Source organism: Pan paniscus, chromosome 2 (assembly GCF_029289425.2).
Source record: "Pan paniscus chromosome 2, NHGRI_mPanPan1-v2.0_pri, whole genome shotgun sequence".
NCBI lineage: Eukaryota > Metazoa > Chordata > Mammalia > Primates > Hominidae > Pan > Pan paniscus.
The window spans coordinates 13034341-13059917 of NC_085926.1; the positions used below are offsets into that span (position 1 = coordinate 13034341).

Below are 25577 nucleotides of genomic sequence, written 5' to 3' on the forward strand. Positions count from 1 at the left end.
TCTGTAGCCCCCTCACCTCTTCCCACCAGCCCTTATCCCTGGCAACTGCCTATCTCTTCTCCATCCCCATCATATTTTCATCTCTCAAGTGCCACACAAATGGAATCATCCAGGGTGCCACTTTTTAAGACCGGCTTTCTGCACTCAGCCCCATGCCCTCTGCATTCAGCCACTCTTGGGTGTGGAGGGTCCGCTCTGCCTCTCTGCTGAGCAGTGCTCCCCGGCGTGGCTGGGACAGTGTATTTAACCATTCATCCGCTGAGGGCATCTGGGCAGTTTCCAGTTTGGGGGCTGTTATGACTAGGACTGCCGCAAGTGTTCTTGGACCGGTGTTTGTGTAGACGCCAGTCTTCATTCTCTGGAAGAAATGCCCAAGAGCCCAGCTGGTAGGTCGTATGGTGTGTGTATGATGAGTTTTAAAAGAAACTGCCAAACTGTTTTTCAGCGTGGCTGTACCATCTCACACTCCCACCGGCAACGGGTGAGTGATCCAGTTTCCCCACAGCCCTCCTGGCATTTCACGTTGTCCCTTTCTATGTTAGCCATTCAGACAGACGTACGTGGTGCCATGTCTGTTTTTTTTTTTAAATGAAAGGTCTCACATATTTATTACTGAACCCAGCCAACCAACGCGCTCATAACATATTCAGAGAGAAAAATGTATTCCCAATAAAACATGTCCAACTCTCCAGATAGTGGTGACATTTTCAGCTTGATATGGCAACATGATTGTGACCTTGAGACAGCATCAATATGTGTGCCATCTCATGTGCAATTCTTTATAGACCCAGCTTGGTTCTTCTCCAATGTCTCCTTTTGGAGTTGTGCCTGATTTTATTACCAGTTTTCATCCGAATCCACGGGGGAATGGGACGATTTTGCTTTATTTTCTTGGCCAGGAATCGCTTACTCCTGAAAGTCTTGTGAGAAGACATGGCGAGAAGCGGACTCAAGCACACACCACGATGATGGAGAAAGGAAGAGAGGGGACTGGCTGTGGTTTTAACCTTGTTTCCCTGTTGGGGATGCTGCGACCCATCCTTCCATGAGCTTCTCTGCCACCTGCACGTCATCCTTGCTGGAGCATCTATGTGTACCTTCTGCTTCAGAAGCTCCCAGACCTAATGCAGAACCAGTGAATCCCCTCGAGCCTCCCAAGCTTAGACAGTTCTGTCCGTTTTAAAAGAACCCATTCGCTGCTGTAAGAATTATTCCAGAACACCCTGTGCTTTCTGGAAGGAACACCTGGATCCAGGCCTCAGGGCGGGGTCCAGGTGGCCAAAGGCAGCTCTGAGCTGTCTCAGCCAGACGATGACCTTGTGTGTTCCTGAGACGGAATGGGAGGAAAAGGGAAGGAAGGCAGGGACCACGGGGAGAAGGGAGACTCTGGGAGTCGGCTCACAGCCCCAGCAGCTGCCATGACTAGGCTCACCAGCGGCAACACACTCCTACCAGCGAGTGGGCTGGGTCTGTGGTTTGGGGTGAGGGCATGACCCAGGAGGGGCCTGAGGCAGGGACGCCTCAGACTGCTACAGACCCTGGAAGGGGTTGTGTGAGTAATTTGCCTCAGTTTCCAAAGGGGTGGGGAGGCCACAGACCTCTCTGTTCCACTGTCCCCGTCCCTCTTATTAAATAAGTCACATATATTCACTGTACTAACTTTAGAAAATAACAGTGAAACACAACAAGGAAAATAAAATTATCCACCATTCCAACTCCCTGGGGATACCCCAGTGTTAATATTTGAGGAGATTTTCTGGCTGTGCCTGTGCCTGGGTGTAGATGTGTTTTAGTTACACAAAAATACGCTCCACTCTGCGAAACACTTTCCTCCACTTTGCACCGTCTCTCGAGTGTGTTTCTGGGTCTGGAAGCATTCCTCCCCTCGCCCCATGGAAAGCTGGTGGAGCCTGGCAGGCGTTCCCCTGCCCACGGTGGGTGTTGAGCTTGGCTGTCTCTCGCGTTGGCCCTGGTAAACAAGGCAGTGGCTTCAATAGGGTTTCTGTGCACAGCCACAGTCTCTCCTTTAGGACCAATTCCTGGCATGGCTGGGGCACAGGAGGGATGTTTTTTGGGCTATGGGTACACCCGGATGTCCACCCAGAGATGGGACCAACAACACACTCCTACCAGCAGTTGACTGTGAGTGTTGGACCATTCTTAGGGCTCCAGAAGTTTCTCTGTTTGGGGCAGAAGCGAGGGCAAGGGAGGAAGCAGTGGGCACCCTTCTACCCTGTCCCCCACACGCCAGGCCCTGGCCCTGCAGTTTACGTGTCAGCCATTGGTGTCCACAGCCGAGCTATGAGCTGTGTCACAGATGAAGTGAACGAGAGCACGCTGGGTCTGCATTCCTGGCCTCCCTCCACCCCGTCACGTTGCCAGCAAGAAGGGAGCCTAACAGCGATGCCAGGTCCCCCAGGCTTACTGTGCCCCTTGAGCTCAGGGACGGGATGCAGTCAGCCCTCCTCCCTGGGCCTCCTGAGGCTGAGGCACAGAGAAGTGAAGAGGTGGCCTCTGGACTTGAGCCCAGGAAAGCCACCGTGTCACCTTGCGGTCTCATTCCATGATCCCCGAGGGGGGAGGCTGTTTGCCAGTGTCACACGGTGGGACCCCAGGAGCCACGGCAGGGCACTCGGGTCAGACGGACCCTGTTGGGCCTCAGAAGCCACATGACCCCGCCTGAGCCTCAGTTTCCTCATTTGTAAAACAGGGCTGATCAGAGGTTACAGCGAGGCTCCCAGAAGCTGATGGCTGGAGGCGCCTCATAAACTGGCCTGAGGGGCTGCTACACTGGCTGACGCCCGCCTGTCCTGCCCAGGCCTCCCAAGCCCTGAGAAGGCCACAGAAGGCTCCTGTCCACCCACCGCCGGCCTTCCTGTCCTGGCTCTGGGCCACAGACCGCCCTGCCTGCGGGCTTGGGGCCCCACCACTGGGCACAGTGCGGCGATTGTCCCGGGGTTGGCCTGCACACCCCTCCATCCTGCCAAACTGCCCTGCCCAGGAGCTCAGCCCGCCTGTATCTGGAACACTCCCTCCTCTGGGGGCAGATGGGGGTCTCAGTGAGGTCTTCCTGGACAGAGAGCCCAGGGTAGCGAGGCGGAAGCCCTGGGGTGAGACTTGTCTGGGCCTCAGTTTCCCCATCAGTGTCATGAGGAGTTGGTCTAGAGAAGCTGTTATTAACTCTGGTAGGGGGAGTCTCAGGCCACTTTGAAATGATGCTTCATCCAATCTAGTCTCCATGCAGCCCCCAATTCCAGGTCTAAGAGCTTAGCACTAATTCATTTCACGCTCAACCACCCTGTGACAGGAGATATTCTCCTCCCCACTTTACAGATGTGAAAACGGAGGCACCTAGCCATGATCAGAGGCATAACTCAAAGAGTGAATCAGACAGATGCCTTCACCACCCGTGTAGAGCAGGGGCACAGGCAAAATACACAAACAAGGTAACCTCAAGGGATCCAGAAAGTAATACCAGGAGATAGTGGATGGATAGAGTGGCGAAGCAGGGGGCTGCCCCCACTAACCCAGTCCAGAGCTGCCTCAAGGAAGAGGCGATGACTGGGCCAAGGTCACAGAGGGAGTACATGCTGTGCAAGGGGCCAGCAAGGACAAAACTTGCAGAGTGACCTCGGAACATCCTGGCGGAGGGGCCCTGGGGTGCAGGGTCCAGGCCCGGGGTGGGGCAGGCCAGGCATCTACTGCAGGAGCGAAGGCCTGGCTTGCATAGAGAGGCCTACCTGGCCCACCACACCTGCCAAGTAGCACCACCGAGATGTCCCCCCCACCACCATTCCAGCTTCTTCTGTGACCCCCAAAGGCTCCACCAAGGACTCTCTTCTTAAGACAGCAGCACGAGTCATGAGTGTCTCGGGTCAGGCCATGTCCAACTTCTCCTGGGCTTGCCTGGGTGGGACCAAGGCCTCACCATGTGGCCCGGAGCCTGACCAAGCCTGTGTGTCAGTGTCCTGTGGTCCTGAGTCCAGGACTGCTGCCAAGTCCTGTTCATTCTAGGCCCAATTCACTGATAGGCAAGAAGTAGAGAGAAGCCTTAGTCCAGTACAGGCTTGGGGGAGGGGTGTACCTGCGATCCTTGGAGTTCAGCCCTCCCAACCTCATGTCCTGGCCCTGAAAGAACCATCTGGCACCACCCCATCTACAGGGCAAATACAGCTTCCAGCAAACCCTCTAGAGTCCACCTGGCCTTTCTGGGGGGTCCTTCCTGGGTTTTCAGCCTCCCCTCCTTCAGATGTCAGACCCTTCAGGTGCTGACAGGATCTCATTTAATCCTCAAGCCGGCCTGGGAAGCTTAGGTTTCTTATTCCCATTTTACATATGAGGAAACTGAGGCTCAGAAAGGTGGAGACCTCCCCAGGCCTCCTCAGCAGATACACGTATCCACTCAGCTCCTGACCTGAGCCTGTGGGCTCTGTCCCCTGCTCCCTGCTGTAACGTCCCGCACCACCCATAGTCAGCTCAGGCGGCTGATCTCCAACCAGGAAGAACATTCTGGGCCCTCCCAACCTCAGGATGGAGGATTTGCTGAGGCGAGTTTTCCCTGAGGGTGTCCTTCCACTGGCGGTCCTTAGGATATTCAGAAAGCAACCCAATTCACCTAGCAACTTACATATTTTTAAAATTTCATTTTAAAATCGCTAATGTATACTCATGGTTCAAAACTAAAATACAGAAGTTGTCGAGCAGAAGGTCTCCCTCCTAAATGTTCCATATCCACCAGGCTCCCAGGCACACAATGCATACCTGTAACGCATACATGTTCCCCTGGTCTCTTATTCCTTACACAGAGCCCCATCTTTTGGGCCCCCTTATAGGATTTCTTTATGTGAACATAAGCGGACACATATGCACACAGAGACGGGCGGTATCTATGTGCCTGCAATGCATACACATTCCCCTGGTCTCTAGTTCCTTACACAGAGGCCTTATCCTGACTGCAATGTGCTCCTGCCTTCCCCAAGCACCACACTCTTGAACTCACTCTCTGGCCATTCGGTCTCAGGCACAGCTCCCCGTGTGGACTGAAGACACAGCCAGGGGATGGAGGTGGCCTCTGCTTCACAGCTGCCCTCCCAGACCTGAGCCCCTGACCTAAAACAGTGGTGGGGGACACAGCGTATACCTGCTGGGTGCAGTGGAGGCCCCAGGCCAATCTTGGCCCTGTAGACTTTTCCATGCCCAATGGAGGGTCTACAGGACAGCCCCTCAACCCACAACACACCCTCAGAACCATGCTGCCCTCACACGGCCAGACAAGCACACACACAAGACACACCCTTAGCACCATACACATGCAGACACTACATGCACAACACGTGCAAGCAGGCACATGCACACGGGCTCTTCCAGTGAGTGGCGGGGAACACCCCACTGTCCCCAGCCCTGATCTTAGGTGGCCGAGCACAGACAGGAGAAGCACCTGGCACAGGGTCACACAATGAGCAAGGATTAGGCTAGGATGGGGCCCCAGACACCCCGCCTGCCAGCCTGGGGGCCCTACCACTAGGCACAGTGAGATGATTGTCCCAGAGCTGGCCTCCAATGCTCCTCCATCCTGCCAAACTGCCCTGCCCAGGAGCTCAGCCCGCCTGAGTCTGGAAAACTCCCTGCTGTTTTAGGGCTCTCCTTACCCACTCCCCCACCCCATGCCTGCACTCAGCAACCACATGAAAGGAAAATCTGCCCCCAGGCTCCCTGCAGCTGAGGGCCAGGAACCCAGACAGCAGGTGACAAAACAGCTCAGGCTTAACTCACATATCCTTCTCATTAAGAAAAAACATTTTCAGGCCTGGCACAGTGGCTCACGCCTATAATCCCCATACTTTGGGAGGCCAAGGCAGGCAGATCAATTGAGGTCAGGAGTTCAAGACCAGCCTGGCCAACATGGTGAAACCCTGTCTCAACTAAAAATACAAAAAACAGCCGGGCGTGGTGGCAGGTGCCTGTAATCCCAGCGACTCAGGAGGCTGAGGTATGAGAATTGCTTGAACCTGGTGGGCGGAGGTTGCAGTGAGCCGAGATGGCGCCACTGCACTCCAGCCTGGGCGACAGAGGGAGACTCTGTCTCAAAAAAAAGAAAAAAGAAAAAATAATTTTCAAACCCCTGTGGGCCAGACACTGGGCTAGGCACTTCCACACAAACCCCACAGGGGCATGAAGGTTAGGAGAGGCCAATAAAGGCTAGGGCCACGATGTGCTGAGTGCCACTGTGTGCCTGGTATATGACCTCTGTCCTTCCAAACATCCTTGGGGGCAGGGGTTGTTATCTTTCCCACCTCGCACAGGAGCAAGCTGGGGTTCAGAGAGGTAAAGGGGTTGTCTGAAGTCACACAGCAGGTGAGGGCTGTCTTTGTGGCCAGTCAGCACCATCCAGGGGAGGACCTGGAGGGCAGCTGCAGGGGACCTGAAGCCTTAGTGGGGCCCTGGAAGGAGAACCCACCCCCAGCCTGTGGGTACAAGGGTGTGTTGGTTTCTGGATAAACAGAGAGCCCAACCTGCCTCCCATCCCTCGCCATGCATGAGAGGAAGGAGCTGGAAAGCTCGGTCTGAGTGTGGGGGCTTCTATTTTAGGGGCGCAAGATGCTGTCACGACACACAGTGTTCCCCATGCATCTGTCTCCACTTGGGACACAGAGCATTTTCCTGGCAGAGAGCTGCAGCAGGGCGGCAGGCCTTGGGTGCCCTTGGCCCACGGGGTGCCTGGTAGCTTTGGCCAGCGGCGGACAGCGCTGCCCTCAGCCAGGTGGGTGGGCTGAGCTCTGGGTGCAGGAGGTGGATGGGGGGGTAGTGCCCTCACCAGGGCATGAGAGTGGGGATGGTGCCAGCCTGTGACACAGCCTCTCCTGCGGTAGCCATCTCTTCCTGGGCTCCCTCCACCCTTTGGTGACACCAAGGTCACTGTCCTGAGTCTGACCTCCTTCCACCCCCGACCTCCAGACACAAGGAGCTCAATGCTCCCAGGCTCCTCCCTGGGTGTCCCATAGGGCTCTCCTTACACCAGCAGGCCCCACCCCAGGGGCCCATCTCGGCAATGGCACTGCCACCCATCAGACCCCCAGGCCAGACCCCTGGGCACCATGGTCTACTATGCCCTTGATGCCCTGTTCTCCCCTGTTCCCTCCCAGTCTTGGGCTGAGTCTCTGTGGGCACCCTGGGCACCTCTGCTCCAGCAGCTGCCTCGGCCTCCCCATCAGACCACCTCCGGCTTTTCCTATCACCCCCTGACCACACAGCACAGGCCTGGCACAGGGTGCCCTCTGGGTGATGTGAGAGAGGCAGCATGGGGGCTCATGCCTGGAATCCCAGCACTTCAGGAGGCTGAGGTAGGAGGAACCCTAGGAGTTCAAGACCAGCCCGGACAACATGGCAAAATCCAGTCTCTACAAAAAAATAAAAAAAATTAGCCAGTGTGGTGGTGGGTGCCTGTAGTCCAACTACTTGGGAGGCTGAAGTGGGAGGATCACCCGAGCCCAGGAGTTCAAGGCTCCGGTGAGCTGAGATTGGGCCACTACACTCCAGCCTGGGTGACAGAGCAAGACCCTGTCTCTAAAAAATGAAAGAAGGAAGGAGGGAAGGAAAAGAGAAACAACAGACTTCAGGCTAAAGGAGACAGTGTGGGTCTCTGGTCACTCTGTTGGTCCAGGGATGACTTTGGAGCAGCGGTGAACTCGACAGGTATGGCCTGCCCTCAGAGGCCACAGTCTGATGAGAGGATTGGGTACGCTCAGGGTTGCTGTGGGGTGCTACATGCTGGATTGGTGACGTGCTCAGCACTGGCCTCAAAAGGGATGAGGCGCCGGCTTGGGGATGGCATCCAGGCAGCGGGAACGACTGTGCTGAGTGCCACCACGATGTGCTGAGTGCCACTGTGTGCCCGGTATATGACCTCTGTCCTTCCAAACATCCTTGGGGGCAGGGGTTGTTGTCTCTCCCACCTCGCAGAGGAACAAGCTGGGGCTCAGAGAGGTAAAGGGGTTGTCTGCAGTCACATAGCAGGTAAGGGTCATCTTTGTGGCCAGTCAGCACCATGGGAGAGTAAGGCGGGGAGGTGGAAATGGTCTGTGCATGTTGGGATGCAAAGAGGAGGCAGATGTGGCTGAAAGGAAGGGAGTGAGGGTGGGAGTAGGAAGGCTGAAGAGGGCAGGAAATGGCTGAGTCCTACAGTGAACAGGCTCCTGCGGTGGGGCCCGGGACCTTACGGCTGGATCCGGGTTTGAAGTCAGTGGAGGCAGATGCAGTTGTAGGAAGAGGGGTGACCAGCTCCTGCAGTCTCAGGGCCTGACTCCATGCCCTGGCTTTCCACTGATGGGCGGGGTAGCCCTGGAAAAAGTCCCCTCCCTCTCTGGACTCATGCTGTCTGGACCTGGGCTTCCTGCAAGGGGGCCACCTGCCCAAGGCTGGATGACGGGCCAAGGGCACATCTAAGGAACAAGGACAGGACAGAGGCAAAGCCACAGCTGCTGGGGCAGGGTGGGGGCCGGTGTGTCTGGCCAGCAGCATCAGCCCTGCCCCCGGCAGGGCTCCAGGACCGGGAGACTCATCAGCCGGAAGTTCTTGGAGGAGGCGGCTGCCGTGAAGACAGGCACCCTTGCTCCTGAGAGGGGCACCCAGAGAACCAAGACTCGGCAGAGGGAACACAGGGCTACGCCCAGGCCCCAGGCCTGATATCCAGAGTCTAAATCCCATCTCAGCCCAGGGGGGAGCCTTGAGAGGAGCTATGTCCCTCATGGACCCCAGTTTCCTCTGCATACGGGCTCCGAGCCCTGCACTGCCTCCAGGGTAGTTCCCAGGGTCTTTTCCCATTACCTCCTACGTGAGCACTCTGTAAACCAACAAACATATACAAGAGTGACATTAATTCCAGCCACAGAATCCCAGGCCACGCGTGGCCTGGCCCTCCCTGAGAAGTTGCTCTTGCTCAGGAACCCCCTGTGCAGTTCCTACCCCGCGGTTCTGGCCCACGAGGCCGGGAATGACCCATATTATAGATGGGGACATGGGGACAGAGCCGGCAGCATGGGCGTGACTGCCTCTCTTCATCGTTCCTCCCCAGGGAGGCTCAGAGCAGCCAGGAAGGGTTTCCCCTCCTTGAGGTGCTGGTAAAAAGGATTTCAGGTTGATCTGGAATAAATGATGAGTTTTCTCATGTAACATACAATGCCCTAGGCAGTTTTAAAAAATATCTATCACTAGGAAAAGAGAAAAGATAAAATGGTAAGAAAAAGTGCTCGTTTATAGGTCCCAGTTGGCAAAGCAAGAGGGGGATGTGCCAGCCCAGTGGTGCAGCTGGATCCTGAACATCAGGGGTCCCAGGACTTACCTAGCACATGCAGTCCCCAGCCCCCACCAAGGTCCACAGAGCCCCTAATATACCGAGCCCATGACTCCAGGCCCTGTGCTGATGCCAGGGGCCAGCCGTCCGGTGGGGGTGCTGGGCTGGCCTCCCTGGTGCCTAAGCCAGGGCTCTGGCTGCCCTGGGCCTCTGCACACTACTGAGGCTGCCAGCTCCGTCCAGACTTGCCCCAAACTGCCAGGCTCTCCTCTAACTCCAAGCAAAGCCTGTGGCCTGTTTCTAGACTTGGTTTACCCCCGTCCCAACAAACACACACATTTGAATTCCCCTAATTCCCAGCCCAGCGGTTCAGGGGGGCTGACCTCATGCTCCAGCTACAGGTGTGGCCAAGTGACAAAGAGGCTGGCCAGTCAGCACATGGCTCCTCTTGGGGATGGAGATGGTTTCAGGAATGGCCATGAGTCCCAGGGCTGACCAGGGGGACTGAGGCTGCTGAGGGGGCTAGAGCCTCCACACAGGAACGTGTCCTGGGGAAAGGTGAACAGGACACGGCCACAGGAGTGTTGGAGCCCCTGGAGCCAGCCACACTGAAGCCAGATCGTGGGCTATTCACTGACAGTAATCACGGAAATCCCTTTGACTTGAGTTTCTGCCGTTTGCCACCCAAAGGCTCCTGATGGATACACCATTACAGCCCAGCTTCCCTTCCCTTCCCTTCCCAGATGTTCACATTTCTTAAGTCCTAGCACGTCCTGAAGCCCAGCCCTGTGCCGTGAGAATCCAGGGGAGGAAGGGGACAGGAATAATCTCTATAGGTCACAGAGATACCACAGGCCTTATTACCTCATTCTGTCCTGATGGCCACCGTGCAAAGCTGGAATTATTAGCCTCATTTTACAGAAAAGGAAATAGGTTCAGAGAGGTTGTCGTCTGCCCCAAGTCACACAGACACTGGGCAGCAGATAAGGAGTTCCATCTGAGCAGCTCCTTGGAGAGTGGTGGGGTCCTGGCAGGGGAGGCACAGAGAAAGGTCTTGATTACCCCCAGATCTTGGACCCCACATCTGCTGGGCTCACCTGGTCTTGGAGAGCTCCTCTGAGGTGGCCCGACCTCTCTGCAGCCCAGAGATGGCCAGGGGACAGACACCCGAACAAGGAAGGGGGTTGGAGAGACTTGAGGGCATTTCTCTCTCATCTGATGGTGGAGAGCAAATGGGAGGAAAACGCTCGGTTTTATCGTGGGGCCAATGAGAGCCTTAAGACACAGGCAGTGAATTTCAGCCAGGGCCCTGGTGATTTAAGATGCATCACTTCCCTTAGTAACCACACCAAGCAGATGTCAGGGACATCTTGATGAGGGATGAAGCCATCGGTGCCAATAAAACATTTTTCTATTAGCCACGCTCAGGTCAGCCGCCTGCTGAGCCACAGGGGTTGCTCCGACAGGACCTTCATCCTTCGGAGGTCGGGCCAGTGTGGCAAGGTCACGCCATGGGATATAAAGGGGGACGGGCATCTCTGGTGCAGCCCCAGCTCCTTGGAGCCCTGATATCCCAAGCTCATGCTCAGGAAATGGGATGCACAGGGGAGGGACAGCCGGGACTCCTGGGCTGGGCAGTCTAGTGGGCAAAGCCTGGCCCCTCAGAGAGCCGACACCACGCCCAGCCTGGCTTCCCCACTGCCCTGTTCACTGCCCCAGTCCTGCCCACAACCTCACCAGCCATGTCCCAGCTTTGCTTCAACCAGTGACAAGTCAATTCACTGAAAGCTAATTCATAGAACAGTCAATTTGTAGAATGACAAAGTCATAAAAAGTACTTGCTTCCTTCCCTTAACCTTTTAGCTTTAGTTGACTGGTCCATTTTTGTCTTCAAAATGGCATTTGATGGAATGTTATTTGTCTCTGTCCCAGCTGCCCACTGTGGTGGCAGGAGGCAGAGACAAGCATGGTGACTGTGTCATCAGGAATGCTGCGGGCACAGGGCAGAGGAGGGCAGGAGTGGCCGTCAGCAGGGCTGTCCTGCAAGCCCAGGGGAGCAGGAAGGCCCACCTGAGAAGAGGCCTGGGCTGGGGCTGGGGCCTCGGTTCTGGGAGGCATCGGGGGACAATGGATAAGACCTCTGCTCCATCAGCCAGCTGAAACCACTGCCTGCTGGCAGAGCAGGGTCTCAAACTCAGAACCCCTGGGGGCCAGCCAGGCCCCAGCTGGCAGCAAAAGGGACTTGTGTTTCCTTTCTGGGGTGAGGGGCCGGCCCCAGTGCCCCTGGTGGGACGCAGCCTTGGAGAGAAGGGCCCAAGGTGTCTCAGGTGTCAGGGAGGGGAGGGCAGTAGAGGTTGGTGACCATGGCGCACCACCAAGGAACTGAGACTGGGAGGTCACTGGCTGTCTGCTGTCCTCAATCACCAGGGATCTCAGCCTGTCAGACCTGATACCTACCCTCACCTTTTAAAAATTAAACTTTTTATTTTGAGATAATCATAGATTCATTTGCAGTTGTAAAAAAAAACCCAAAAAAACAAAAAACAATACAGAGAGATCTTATATACATCGTTTCTCCCAATGGTAACATCTTACAAAACTATAGGATCCATCAGTACCAGGATTCTGACACTGCACTGTCCTCCCATCTTAGGCAGCTTTCCTATTTTGCTTGTACCGTGGAGCCTGCATACATGATACACCTGCATAGAACTAAACACACGCATGCACACACATACAGGCACATACAAGTGCCACCACAGTCAAAATACACAATAGCTCCATTACCACAAAGATCCCTTGTCCAGCACCCCGCTCCTTAAATCCAGAGCTTTGCACTATCCTCTTCTCTCTTCTCAAATGAAGCTGATGACTCATGTGATCCATCCACACACATATTTAAAACAGAACCAAGAGAATGGCTGAATGGTAAAATTACAGAGAAAAAAAAGAGGAAAATAATTTAGAATAAAATAAAGGGTAATTTGTCATGTTAATGGTGGGTGGGCCTATCCTATAGCCACCTGCCTGGTCATGTGACAGCGACCATAAACGCAGATGGATGCTGGAGTTCGCTGGGCACTCTGGCACCATGAGAGATGCTGTCCTTGGTGATGTGGTGCTCTGAATGGTGGCAGCTCTTGGCTGAGCTCCGAACATATCAGAGTCTGATCTTCCCTCGACTGCGAGAGCAGTTGCATTCCTGGAAAACTCAATGCATATTCAAATCATACAAAATGCATTTTGTGGTTTAGATGTCAAGAGGAGTGAGGACCAGACTCGGATAGTTGCTCGCAGATTTTCACGCCCATAAATATCTGTGCGGATTCTTGGTGTGGGGGCCTGTCCTGCGCAACCTAGGCTGGCCCTGCTCCCACATGCCCTCTGGCAGCTCTGCCTGAATCTGGGGCCCACTGTCAAAGAGATGCTGATAACTGTGCCCAGGACTGACCTGGACGGGGAGCCAGCTAAGGTGACAATGATGAAGGCTCAACGCATAGGCTTCCTGGAGATGTGTGGGGGTGTTCATCTTGGAACGTTCAGGCCCAGTCCCGCCAGCCTCCCTTCTCCTGCCTGGGGAAGACACACAGGGCTTGGCTTCCTTCATGGAGGCCCCACTGCAAGCAGCTGGCCAGGGCTTCCCATGGAAGGAGACCACCACCTCCTGCAGGGGCCGGCTGGTCACACGTCCCCCAAGTTGAGCGTTTCATTGGCTCAAATCCAGAAACCACAAAACAGTGGTGGGAAAACTAAACTGCTCTGTGTCACCAGCTTGCTGAGGGAGCACTTCAATGATGAAGCACTCATATAAATGCACAGAAATTCACCAAGGACCCAAAGGAACTGGACACAGCCGTGGCCTCTGGGCAGAAGAACAAGAAGCAAGGGAACCAAATAGACAATATGTGCAGCCTTTTTTTGTACCATGTGGATGAATAATCTCTCAGTTATATGACTATATTTGAAAAACAACAAAGACGTAACCATCCCTTTTGTAAGCTAAACTTCATCACTCACACTTTTATTCAAGAGGGGGAAATTTAAAAACACAAGATACCACTTCACACCATTAGGATGGCTATTATTAAAGAAAAACAGAAAGTAATGAGTGATGGCGAAGATGTGGAGAAACCAGGACCCTTGTGCAGTGGTGGAGGGAAGGTAAAGCAGTGCAGCTGCTGTGGAAAACAGTATGGCGGCTCTTCAAAACAGTCAGCATCCAATCACCATCTGACCCAGCAATCCCACTTCTGAGTATACACCCAACAGAAATGGAAGCAGGGACTCGGAGAGGTATTTGCACACCCATGTTCACAGCAGCACGATTCACAATAGCCAAAAGGCAGAAACAACCCAGTGTCCATCAATGGGTGAATGGACAAACAAAATGTGGTCGATCCGCACAATGGAACAGTGTTCAGCTTTAAAAAGGAAGGAAGTTCTGCCCATTGCCGCAGCACGGATGAACCTTGAGGACATGATGCTAAGTGAAGTAAGCCAGTCAGGAAAGGACAAATGCTGTCTGATTCCACTCACATGACATCCCCAGGGCAGTCATATTCACAGGGACAGAGAGCAGAATGGTGGGTGCCAGGGGCTGGGGATGCAAGATGGGAGTCTGCGCTTACAGAGCACAGAGCCCTCTTTGGGAAAGTGAAGTTCTGGAGATGGATGCTGTGTTGGCTGCACGGCACTGTGAATGCACTTACTGCCGCTGAAATGTGTGTAATTAAAAAAGGCAAACATGTGGTCGATCTGCACAACGGAACAGTGTTCAGCTTTAAAAAAGGAAGTTTTCTGTCTATCTTACCACAGTTTTAAAAATGGTGATTTGTACCTTGTCAGGCCAGGCCCCTCAGGGATGCTAGAAAGCAAAGGCGGGACTTCCGGGCAGCTGGTGACAACAGAGGGGCCGGCACTGTGTCTGTCACAGCGAGGACTCGCCATGCGCCATGCGGGAGCTCTATGAGGGGGCCCATTTGCCTGGGGGAGTCAGGAAAGAGGCACAGGCTGGGCTGTGAGGTCTGAGGTGAAGGGGAGGAAGGGCACTCCCGGCAGAGGAGCCAGCATGGGCAAGAGTGTGGCAGGGTGAGCCTTCCAGGCAGGGCTGGGCAGGAGATGGAACGTTGTGGGATCGTGGGAGGCCAGGAGGAGCAGGAGAGAGGGCCTCAGGCCCCAGAGCGGCTGAGGAGAGAGGGGTGTGTGCAGGAAGGGGGGCCCACTGCCCCACCCCATTCTCTTCCCAGCTGTATCCAGGAGCTGCTCTGGCAGGTGCCACCAGGTCTTATTTACTGTGTCCCTTCTCTGGGTGGTAGCTCCATGCAGGCAGGGCGGGCCTGGTCCATTTACAGGCGTAGCCCACAGGCCTGGCGTGTGTCAGGACGTGGACTAGATGTCCAGTGACCATGGTGGGCTGAGCGAATGAATGGGTGAGTGATCGGCAGGATGGGCCCATGTGAATGAGCCAGCATGCCTGGAGCTGCTGTGCCTGGCAGACACCACTCCTCCCACTCCCAGTCCCCTGTGTGTCGCAGCATAACCAGGAACTTTCCAGATGAGGTCAGAGGCCCAGAGAGGGCAAGCAGCCTGCCCAGGGTCACACAGTGAGGCAGGGACAGAGCTGGAGTGGAGCCTCCTTGTCCTGCTCTGTAAGGCCCCAGGTGGGCCAGGGCCTCAGAGACCAAGGGGCAGGATATTTTCATCCACTCTGCCTGCAGGGAGCCTCCTGGGGGTAAGAGTGAGATTTGAGAGAACAGGAGCCATCCAACAGGCTGGAAAGAGCGGGAAGGGCAGACAGGGGCTGTGTCATCAGTAGGCTTTTGGGGGAAAGCAGCAGGCTCTAAGGTGAGCCTGGGAGCAGCTTAGCCAGCACCCAGGAGCGACGCCTCCTAAGCCCCCACTGGTGGTGACAAAACTGGTCTGGTCCACAGGCATTGGGTGGGGGGCTCCCAGCCACTGTGGGACAAGTACCCTCAGCACCCAGGACAAGCAGGCTGGGGGCAGCCATGCCACAGTGGCAGTGACCAACACATTCCAGGTAGTGCATGCAGTGGGGAAGGGGTGGGGAGGGACAGAGCCTTGCGACCAGGAGATCTGGAACCTGCTCAGGGTAAGGCGTCAGGTCCCCCAACACCTGGGCCCCCTGACCACCCTCCTTCCCTTCCTCATCCCATCTCTGTGCACTGGGTGCCCACTGGCCCCACCCACAAGGGCACACAGACCTGGCTGGGGAGGAGCAGGGTCTGGAGTCAGGCAGACTCACTGGCTGTGACCCTGAGCAAGGCACTTCCCTGGAAAACAGGATGGCACACAACCACCCTGCCAGAGTTGTGGGATTCAACAAGATAAGGCACTTTTGTTGTTATTCTTAAAGACCAAGTGAGTCAGTGCAAGGAGGCAGGCCAGGGCCCTGAGGAGACGGTGCCAAGTCCTTTAGGGGCACAGGGGGCCTTGGGGGTCTTCAACAAAGGGCCTCCAGGGAGGGACAAGGATGGCGTGACATTTGTTGAGCTTGGGGCCCAGCCTGCTCGCTGGCCCGCAGGCAAACCCTGGAAGGGGAGTATCAGCCCCGCCACATAGAGCAGGAGGCTTAGGCCCAGTGCCTGTGCTTGGGGCACTTGGGAAAAGATGCTGACCATGGGCTGACCAAGGCCCAGCAGGGTCCTGCCCCGGGGCTGGGGCCAATCCAGGCCTTACGCTTCCTCTGAGGCCCAGGGAGTATGTGGATGTCGGACCTGTCCTTCACGGATCCTTTGGTGGAAGATGGTGGCAGGTGGGTCAGAGGTAGGTGCTTGCCTAAGCAGACGCTCCTTGTTGCCCTGCCTGTCCAGCAACTACCAGAAAAGTCTGTTCCTCTCAGTCTCTAAAATTCACCCCAGACAGGGTCTCTAAGTCCCAACATCATGCCAGGCCGTGCCAGCTTTGGGTATACAACGGGGAGCAGGCCTGGGCCCTGGCCTTGCAAAGGGGCAGAGGCAGTGGCCAGGCCTCTGAATTTTCAGGCCCCAGGCTCATGACACCCCCTCATGGTTGGGAGGCCCCAATGCAGTTCCCCAACCTCTTTAACCCCCAGTCTTTTCTTCATATCTTTAGCTTCCAGCATGACAATGCGACTCTTTACTCCAGGGCCTCCATGAACAGCCCCAGCCCCTTTACCTCTCTTCCTGGTCCACTCTGCTCCAGCAACACCATCCTCCCTCTGTGGCCCAATCCGGTCAAGCATGCCCTCACCAGGGCCTCTGCACTTGCTGTCCCCTGCACCCGGGGCCCCCACTCTTCTCCTGGATAGTTCCTCCTAATCATTTAGGTTTCTGTTCAAAGGTCACCTCCTCCAGGAAGCCCTCCTCACTTCCTGAGTGGCCACACAGTTCACTCAATCCATTCCCATTGGGCTCTCTATCTTCTTCATTTCTCTGTGTCCTTCTCCCCTGCAGTATCCCCTGAGAGCAGCACCCTCTCGGTGGTTCCCAGCACTGAGCTGGACATACAGCAGGTGCACCATGAACACTAGCTGAAGGCAGGGAAGTGAAGGCCCAGGCCTGGTTATGCGGCCTTGGCTGCATATCCCAGTCTTTCTGAGTTATAACCAGGACCTGCCCAATGGCCTCCTGGGGCTGTAAAGGGTGGATAGATGCTACAGCATTCTTGGAAAATAGCCCAGTGCTGCGTGGGTCATTCATAATAACCATTTTTAATAGTGATCACTGCATGGCAAGAAAGGCTACCGGTCATCACACGTGCTTGAGTGAAGACTGGGCCTCCGGTTCCCTCCCTGCATCTCTCTCGGTGGGCTGGGGCTGCTCTTCCCTGGCATCCAGCCCAGGCCCACTGTCCAGCAGATGCTGATAACTGTGCCTGCAGAACTGACCCAGCCAAGGTGATAATGGTGAAGGCTCAATGCACAAGTTTCTTGGAGGGGTGTGTGTGTGTGTGGAATGTTCCAGGCACAGTCCCACCAGTGTCCCTTCTTCTGTCTAGGGGAGACCCACCAGGGCTTGGCTTCCTTCATGAAGGCCCCACTGCAAGCAGCAGGTCAGGGCATCCCACCAGAGGGAGACCACTGCCTCCTGCAGGGGCCGGCTGGTCATCATGTCACCCAAACAGAAGGAAGAGAGGGGTCGGGACAGTTCCAGGCAGTGAATGAATGACTGAACAGGCATGGGTAGGCGAGTGCTCCACTGGCCTGGCCAAGCAGCCCACATCTCACACACCACAAACTCCTCACAGCCTCACTTCCTGTGTTCAAGTGACAGGATGTGACATGCCCATGAGGACAGAGGGGCCCCTTGCAGAGATGATGAAAAGGATGCTGTAGTTACAGAATTGAGGGCCATCCTTCATTCAGACACCATTCATGAAGCTGCCAGTACAGCAATGACCTCAGGTGTTAGCAAGTTTGATTCAGGGTCTGATTCTTGGAAGCCTCCTGATGTTCCCCCATTGGGTTAAGAAATCTTCTCCTGCTTTTGTTGTCATCCTTTATCCCATCCAGTGTGCCACCTTCACGATGGACTGAGCCCTGACCAGGACAGAGTCTCGATTCCATAAAGCTCCCTTGGGTACACACCAGGGGCCCAGAGAGTGGAAGTGGCGAAAATGGAGGCTAGGGAGTGAGGACGGTGGGGTGGGGGTGGGGGCCCGCCGGCAGGGCTCCACTAGGCTGAGGATAGCCTGGCTGTGCCATGCACAGGGCCGCTGGAGCAAGTCTGTCCCAATTTGACATGTGGCATGTTGGGGAAGGGACACCACTGCCAAATGTACGGCAGGAAACAGCTGTGTGACCCCAGTCACGTTCCTTCCCCTCTCTGAGCCTCAGTTTCCTCTTCTGTAAAACGGGATCGACAGTATCACATTTTACAGCAGTTGGTGAGACCCCATGAGGCAATAAGCATGAGAACGCTTTGCAATCAAGTTGGGCAGCTCTGATAGTGGCTACAGTGCAACTGTTGGGAAAGTTAAACATCTAGAGATGCTCAACACCCCATCTCCTTTCCACACTGAAAGGCAGGGTAACAATAAGGTCTGAGCAGCAGGTGCTGGGAGAGCCTGGGCCTAGAAGTGGGCCTGCCGCGGGTTCTAGGTGGGGAGTAATGGTGGGCAAACACAGGCTTATCAAGTGCAGCAGGGTAACCTCAGGAAAGGCCTGCTCTTGGTTACAAAATCCTTGCGTACAAACAGAGCCACCCCCTCCAAGTATCTTTGGTATTTCTGGTGCCAATAGGTTTGGTGGCAGAGTGGGGATGGCCTGGAAGTCACAATGCTCAGACTGGGAGCCTGAGAGCTGGAGAAGAGTGAAAAGACCCACAGAAAAGGAAGACAGTGAGCGCTGAGCCCCCTCGGGCCAGCCCCTCTCTTAGGCAGGAAGGCTAGACGAGCTTATTCCAGGAATCAGCAAATCCACCAGAGCCACGTGTTGAAATGCAGGTGGCTGGGCCCCCAACAGATTGAAGCAGACTCTCCAGGGAAGAGTATTGGAATCCATATAGAACATTGTCCCTGCAAAACTGCAATTGGATAGGCTTGGGCAACGCAGCCACAGTGAATAGCTGCATCACGGGAACATCAACCACACCTGGACATTAAAATCATCCGGAAAATGAAAAAGATCCTGAGGCTTGAGCCCTCCCCCAGACCTAGAAACCAGAATGTCTGGGGGTGGGACCCACACAGTTTTTTTTTTGTTTTTTTTTGTTTCTTTAACTGCTCAAGTGATTCCAGTATAGCTCCTGGGCTACAACCCCCACCCCAGGCTAGTATACTCCAGGGTTCCAGTAGAACTGTGCTGAGCCTCAGTTTCCCCATCTCTAAAATGGGGGTCTTAGTGCCTGCCCAGACAAGGCCTTTGTGAGGATGACATTTCTGAGCACTGGAGGCAAGCAGGCACTGGGCCAAGTAATCCGAATATGAATTGTCACATTTCATCCTCATGACATCTCCCCTCCCCGATATAACAGCCCTGAGAGTTTAGAATTTCTCTGGCATCAGGCTCCTGGGCCCAGGCAAAGGTGTGGCAGGGAGGAGACAGCTGTCTCAGGAGGACCTATTCCCAGCCACTGGGGTGGAAGTTCCACGCTGGGAAAGGATTTACTATTTGTTTCAGAAAATGCAGCGAGGGCCTTGCCACAGGGAGTGAGAACTTTGGCATGCTCTGCTCGCATCAACAAACCAACCTGTGAGCTTCTCCACTAAAAAAGCAAGTGAGCATCACAGCGAACCAGAGGCCACCGTCATCCCTCGAACCAGAGGCCACCGCCATCCCCCAAACCAGAGGCCGCCATCCCCCGAACCAGAGGCCACTGCCATCCCCTGAACCAGAGGCCACTGCCATCCCCCAAACCAGAGGCCACTGCCATCCCCCAAACCAGAGGCCACCGCCATCCCCCGAACCAGAGGCCACCGCCATCCCCCGTGGGTTGCCGCCTGGCACTGCTGACGCAGCAGAGGCAGAGGTGTGTTTACTTTCCCTCAGTGGAGGTGACGGGGAGCTGCCACTCTATCAGGGGTTCCACAGGCCCCTGCCATGGTAAGGGGCCTCCGTCGAGTAGGGAGGCCTTGGGGTAGCCCCCAGAAGGCTCCCCACATACTGCTCCAGGCCTCCTTTTCCTAGCCTTGCGACTGAGCCCAGCTCAAGAGGACTCAGCCATGCTCTCTAACCTCCTAAGGTCTGAGGTCACTGCACAGCCCCAAATGAGTGGGTCCTGGGCAAATAGTTTAGGCAGGTGGAGACCTGACGCTGGGCCTCAACCCCCGCAGCCGAGGGTCCCAGAGGAGGGCAAAGGTTGCTCCTCCTAGAACAGCACAGTGCAGCGCCCAGAGAGCTGTGAGGGAAGCTGGCATTCGAACCCCACTGCCCCCTGGGAAGCCTGGCTAACCGAAGCGCAGGCTTTGGTTTCCATAAATACCCGGGCCCGTGATGTCACCACCCCGTGCAGACTTTCACAGCCTCTGCTGCTGGCGTGAGGCCCAGCACACAGCCGCTCTGCTGCCAGCCCACAGAACACCTGGGCACACAGCTGGACACTGATGCCACCGTGCTAGGGACGGTGGGCTGGACCTTCACCTGCCCTTGGAGGACGCAGCAACCTGCCCACTGCCTCAGCCTGCCTGCGACCTTCTATCAGGCATGGCTGAAGGGCTGGCCATGGGCGTGCTGGGCAGAGAGTCTCTTCCTAAACAGGCTATGGGCTAAACCAAAGCCAAAACAGTAGGAGCCGGTCTGGGCACCCTGAATGTGGATCTGGGAGGGGGGATACCTGCTCTCAGAGTTGGGAATTTCACAGCCTGCTGAAGACCTGCTGACTAATAGCCTTTTTCTCATCGTCATCACCAACAAACACCTCCGCTGCAGGGGCCGAGCGCCGGCATCCCTGCTGGGTGGCCAGCTCCCTCTGCAAGTCACCTGCACATCCACCTGCCCCTCCCCCCACGATGCCCCTCACTCCAGCTCCCAGCTCAGCCGGGCCCCTCTGGCCTCTGGCTTCAGGCAGAAACCTGCCACATATACTCACAAATAGCGTCTTCTGCAAGCCATCCTGTGTGAATCCGTTCTTCCCTGTTCTGGCTCCCTCTCCAGCGGGGAGGCTCAACGTGTTTGCAAGAGGAGCAGGCGGCTCAGGCAAGAAGTGGAGGGGAATAAAATTAAATCGCGGGGCGAGTCACATTCCCGGGGGTGGCGGGCTCCTCCAGGGAGGCTGGGGCGGGAGCGGGGGGCGGCGCCAGCAGCGGGCTGTGGAGGGCCCTGGCACGTAGCGCGCGCTCACACCGTGCCCAGGAGCGAGCGAGGACGTCGAGTAACCGTGGTCGCCAGGCTGGGCAGGGGCGTCCACCTCACTGCTACCTGGGCCCACCTTGGGGTTTTTCCCTCCCGTACATCCGGGGTGCGGGGCGCGGGGATGAGGAGGGGAGGGTCGAGAGAAGGCTGCCCCGGGTTTGCTCTCGCAGCATCCGGAGGAGGGGCGGGCGCGCCGGAGCCTCCCCCACCCCCCGCGCCCAAGGAGCAACGTAGTGCGGCCGCGCCGGACCAATCGCCGAGGCGCTGGTCGCCACGGCAACAGCAGCATCAGGCGCGGCCGCTCCGCTGCGCCCTCCCGGCAAAGTCACACACCCGGCGGGGCGGGGGGCGCCGGCCCCTAACTGGCCCGCGCTGGAAACCTGGAAGTCTGTTGCTAAAATGCACGCGCCGCGCGGAGCCTACGATGACACTACTTTCCAAGGCGGCTTTTCTGCCTTCGGCACTGGGACACGCGAGCCGCGGAGCTCTCGGGGCTCTGGCCCTGGAGTGAGGCCGGCCGACTCCAAGGCTGGCTCTGCCACTGAAGGGCGATGAGACCTTGGCAAGCCGCGTCTCTCCTGGGAGTCTTGATTATGCTACTGTGAAAGGGATCATAACAGCTATACCACGGGGTTCCAGGAGGGCGCACCACGCCAGTAGCTGCACGGTGGATGGCAGAGCAGTCCTCGTTTGTGCCAGTCCTGTCCCAAAGGGGGCTGCACGTGGCTAGGGAGAATTTCTGGTCTAGCTATGGTGCCTCTTCCTCTCCCGAGGACCTTCCATGTGCCGGGCAAGTATCTGCCCTCATGATGTTTACAGTCTAAGGGGAAGCCAGGAAGTAAGTGTGCAGATATAGGATTGCACGTGGTGATAAGGATCAGGATGAAAAAAGAGCAGGAAGAGGGGAGGCAGGGACCCCAAGAGAGGCGGGAAGGAGGCTTCTGCCATCAGACGGGGTGGTCGGGAAGGCCTTCTGTGAGGCACGTGTGGCTGAGACTCGGATGACGCAAGAAGCAGGGGAGGAGCTGGCGTCAAGGCTCTGAGGTGGAAGGCAGCCTGGTGTATTTGACTGGCCCAGAGGAGGCCAGCGTGGTGCAGTGGTGCGACAGGGAGGTGGAGGGGAGAAGCGCACATCCATCCTCGGCTCCCACACCTGCCTTTCCCACACAGATTTCTCTCTTCCTATCTGATGTTCATCTGATCCTCTCTGCTTCCTCATCTGTAAACCAGGAATCCCAGACCTATCTCAGAGGCATGTAGATAATATTCTTCCGTGCACGGTAATCCTCAAGACAACCCCAATGAGGCCTATTATTATCATCCTACTTCACGGGGGAGCGCACTAAAGCCAGAGGTTCAGCAACTGGCCCAAGCCACATAGCTGGCGGGCAGTCTGGCTCCAGAGTCTTGGTTCTTGACTGCTTGAAAGCTGCCTCACTGGGAGGAATAAATGAGAGAGGGAGTAGTTGAGACTGGGAATCGGCTGGATGTGGATGGCAGCCCACAGGGCCATTTCCCTTCCTCTTTCCATTCTCTCCAGATTCACACTCACCGAATTTAGAAGGAGTGATGCTGCATCCTTGAGTTCCATTCCATCCTTTACAGGGGAGGAAATGAACCTCAGGGGGTGAGCGATTTGCCTAAAGTTGCACAGCAAAGAGTGGCAGAGGTGGGACTAGGACCCCATTCTTCCAGCTCAGCGTCCTGGTAGGGAGCAGAGGTTGGAGCTGCGGCCTCAGGTGGCTGAGGTGAGGCATCGATCAGAACTGCATGACGCTTCCCGATCTGCCCTATCCATGTGAATCCATATGCATGACCAATCTTCCTGTAGCACGGACCTCCCTCCCTGAGTCATGTGAGGAATTCATATTTCTGTGGGTTAACATGTTGCAGAGCCCACCCCACCCCTCTCCTCACTGGAGTTTCAAAAGATTTTAATAACATCAAAATTCAGCCACTGCATCAGGAGGGCTCACTTTGTGTCAGGTCCAGTTGTTTCATGGTCTCAGTGAATTCTCAGAAGCGCCCTACAAAGTGAACATAATTACCACTCCTGCTTAGATGGGTTGCACCACATACGGGGGTCTCCCATCAAGGCAGCAGCAGAGCCCAGACTCTAACTCACAGCCTGGCTCGGGCTAGAGCAATGCCCCTCTCAGCCGCCTTGCTCAACTAGCGATTCTCTTCTCACTTCCATCTTCCAGAGGAGGAAACAGGCTCAGAGTGGTGAATTGGATGCCTTGAGTGTGGAGCACCCAGCGTCCCTTTCCTGGGCTTCCTCTTTTGCTCCCTGGGAGGCCCATGACATGCATCTGCACATCCGTTGCTTCTTCAGCACTTCTTCTTATAAACGTACTCTCCTTTTCCTTCCATGTTATGCTGTTATTTCAAAGCAGAGGAAATGGCAAGGACCCTGGCATTCAGATACAAATGCCAAGATTTTAGGCTTTTACAAAACATCATTTACAGGGCACTTGGGTAGTGCCTACAACACAGCTGCACTGGCACGGTTTTGATTTCTGACATTCAATATCCGGTGCCGGACCAGGCACAGAGGAGGCTCCAAAAAGCGTGGAGCTGGGATTCCAACTCTGATCTCTGACTACGGAACCCACAAGTTCATCCCTTCAGGCAGTGAGAAGTCAGAGAGTCTCAGAAAAGGGGCGTGCCCACCTGTGCAGGCTGAGCTTCACCTACCTCATGACCCCAAGCCCTCGACATCCAATCTCAGGGCAGATTTGTCAGCCGCACCTCCCAGATGCAAAGCCTGTGGTCGTGAGAGGGTGCTGATCACATAAGAAGTGGAGCTACAGAACTCTGGATGGAATTGTCCACTTTCCTCACTTTCTCAGTTGTAACCAGATGTCTGGAGTGGGAAGCAGGGGCAGCCAGCCTTGGGGTTGCTGCCCTGTGACCCTGGTTGTATCACAGAATCATCCACCCACTCACCCACCTCTGCAGGCTGGAGACTAAGGCACAGTGGGAACCTAGCATTCAGACAGCGTTTTCATCCCCTGGAGTTTCTGTAAGTGCCCAAGTTCACCCCTGCCCTTGCCTCATCATTGTGGACTGTGGGAAGCCACTTGGATCAGAAGGTGAGAGCAGCTGCCAAGGGGTAGGTCCAGAAACATCTCACATCCATCTCCCCTCCCTCAACCGGAAAATTTCCACCCTGCAGGCTGGCAGGAACATTCCTGCAGATCTGCTCACTCCTGCAACCTGCGGCCATCTGTCCCCAAGGTGGGAGGAGCATGACAGCATTTGGGAAGAGGGAGGACGGAGAAGGTTGGAGCATGCAGTCCACAGATCTGACAGTCACAGAGCTCTTCAAGGCAGGGAGCCCCGAATCCCAGGGATTCAGGATCTTCATCCAGGGCTGGGCGGAAGTGAACCCCCCACCCCCGCTGCTCCGTTCCAACTGTGGAACTGCAAAGCCGTCAACACTCTGACTCTAAATCTCAGGACCACACAGTCTTCAAGTCTGGGGACTTTATTTTCTTTTAGCTGAAGCTTCACATTTTAAAGAAATGAAATCCTAACTGCACAAATGATAAGAAAATGTATTCTCTTTAAACAAAATAAAGCCCCCTTTACCTCCCACCCTCCTAAATCTTATTCCCCTTTCCAATCTCTGCAGAGGTGACCGCTGTCATCTGTTAGGAGTGGATCCTTCCAGAACTTTTTCTATGCATTTATCTACATATATATGCTTATAGAAAATAGGAAGTATTACATAGACCCTAAAAAATGGCATCATTTTACAAATTTCTTTCTTTCTTTCTTTCTTTCTTTCTTTCTTTCTTTCTTTCTTTTTTAAAGACGAGGTCTCACTATGCTGCCCAGGCTGGAGTGCAGTGGCTTTCACGGGAGCAACCATAGCACACTACAGCCTCAAACTCCTGGGCTCAGCGATCTTCCTGCCTTAGCCTGGGACTATGGGCATGCACCACCAAACCCAGAATATTAAGAATTTTTTTTATAAAAGATTTAAAATGTGCCAAAAGGCATAAAGATGAATACCGTGAACTCTGATATACCCCTGACCCACTACAAGAAACAGAACATGACGAATATGATGGAAGCCCAGGGTCACCACCTCTGTTAAATCCCCTCGCCAGCCCTGCCCTCCTCCCATCCCCATGGTGAATTCACTCCGTAGTGAATCTCCTGCATAGAGAGGTATCCACAAACCATATAAACACTTGTGCACGTTTTTAAACTTTACATAAGTAGGATCACATTGCATATCTTTTTCTGCAACTCTTTCCCCACTCGGCATTATGTCTGGAAGACTGAATCATGGAATCTCTAAACCACAGACTCTTCCATGCTGAGTTCCCAAATCACAGGCTTTTCTAATCATAGACATGGGCTCGGGCTCTGGTGCTGGGGGGACCTCGCTGGCAGGCTCGTGCAGGGCCCTCCTAACATCTCTGCCCAGCCCCACTCCTCACGTGCAGGTGGCTGACGGAGGGAGGAAGCAGCCGGAAGCAATTATCTCTGGAAATGTGTGTGGGC

At 55.3% G+C, this 25577-nt stretch overlaps 2 protein-coding genes across 10 annotated transcripts in view; both read right to left on the reverse strand.

Annotated features, from left to right (window-relative positions):
- The window catches only part of IQSEC1 (IQ motif and Sec7 domain ArfGEF 1), a 382440-nt gene that overhangs the window by 154494 nt on the left and 202369 nt on the right, over window positions 1-25577 (reverse strand). For 2 of the 9 annotated variants that reach the window (XM_055109511.2, XM_034955855.3), the window contains exon 1: window positions 20797-21289. The exons of 5 other annotated variants lie outside the window; for them this stretch is intronic. In XM_055109511.2, coding sequence (XP_054965486.1) covers window positions 20797-20819 — 23 coding nt within the window. In that variant the 5' untranslated portion in view covers window positions 20820-21289. Of the gene's footprint in view, window positions 1-20796; window positions 24246-25577 lie in introns of those variants that run through there. 2 more of the 9 variants (XM_055109513.2, XM_034955856.4) reach the window with 2 other exon arrangements.
- On the reverse strand, window positions 679-976 carry LOC117979593 (large ribosomal subunit protein eL39-like). Its single transcript, XM_034955862.4, has one exon. The coding sequence runs from the start codon at window positions 933-935 to the stop codon at window positions 780-782; it is 156 nt and encodes a 51-aa protein (XP_034811753.2). The 5' UTR covers window positions 936-976; the 3' UTR covers window positions 679-779.

Bases quoted from the DNA above. Each gene is read 5' to 3' on its own strand.
- LOC117979593 (XM_034955862.4), bottom strand. From the start codon at position 935: ATGTCTTCTCACAAGACTTTCAGGAGTAAGCGATTCCTGGCCAAGAAA.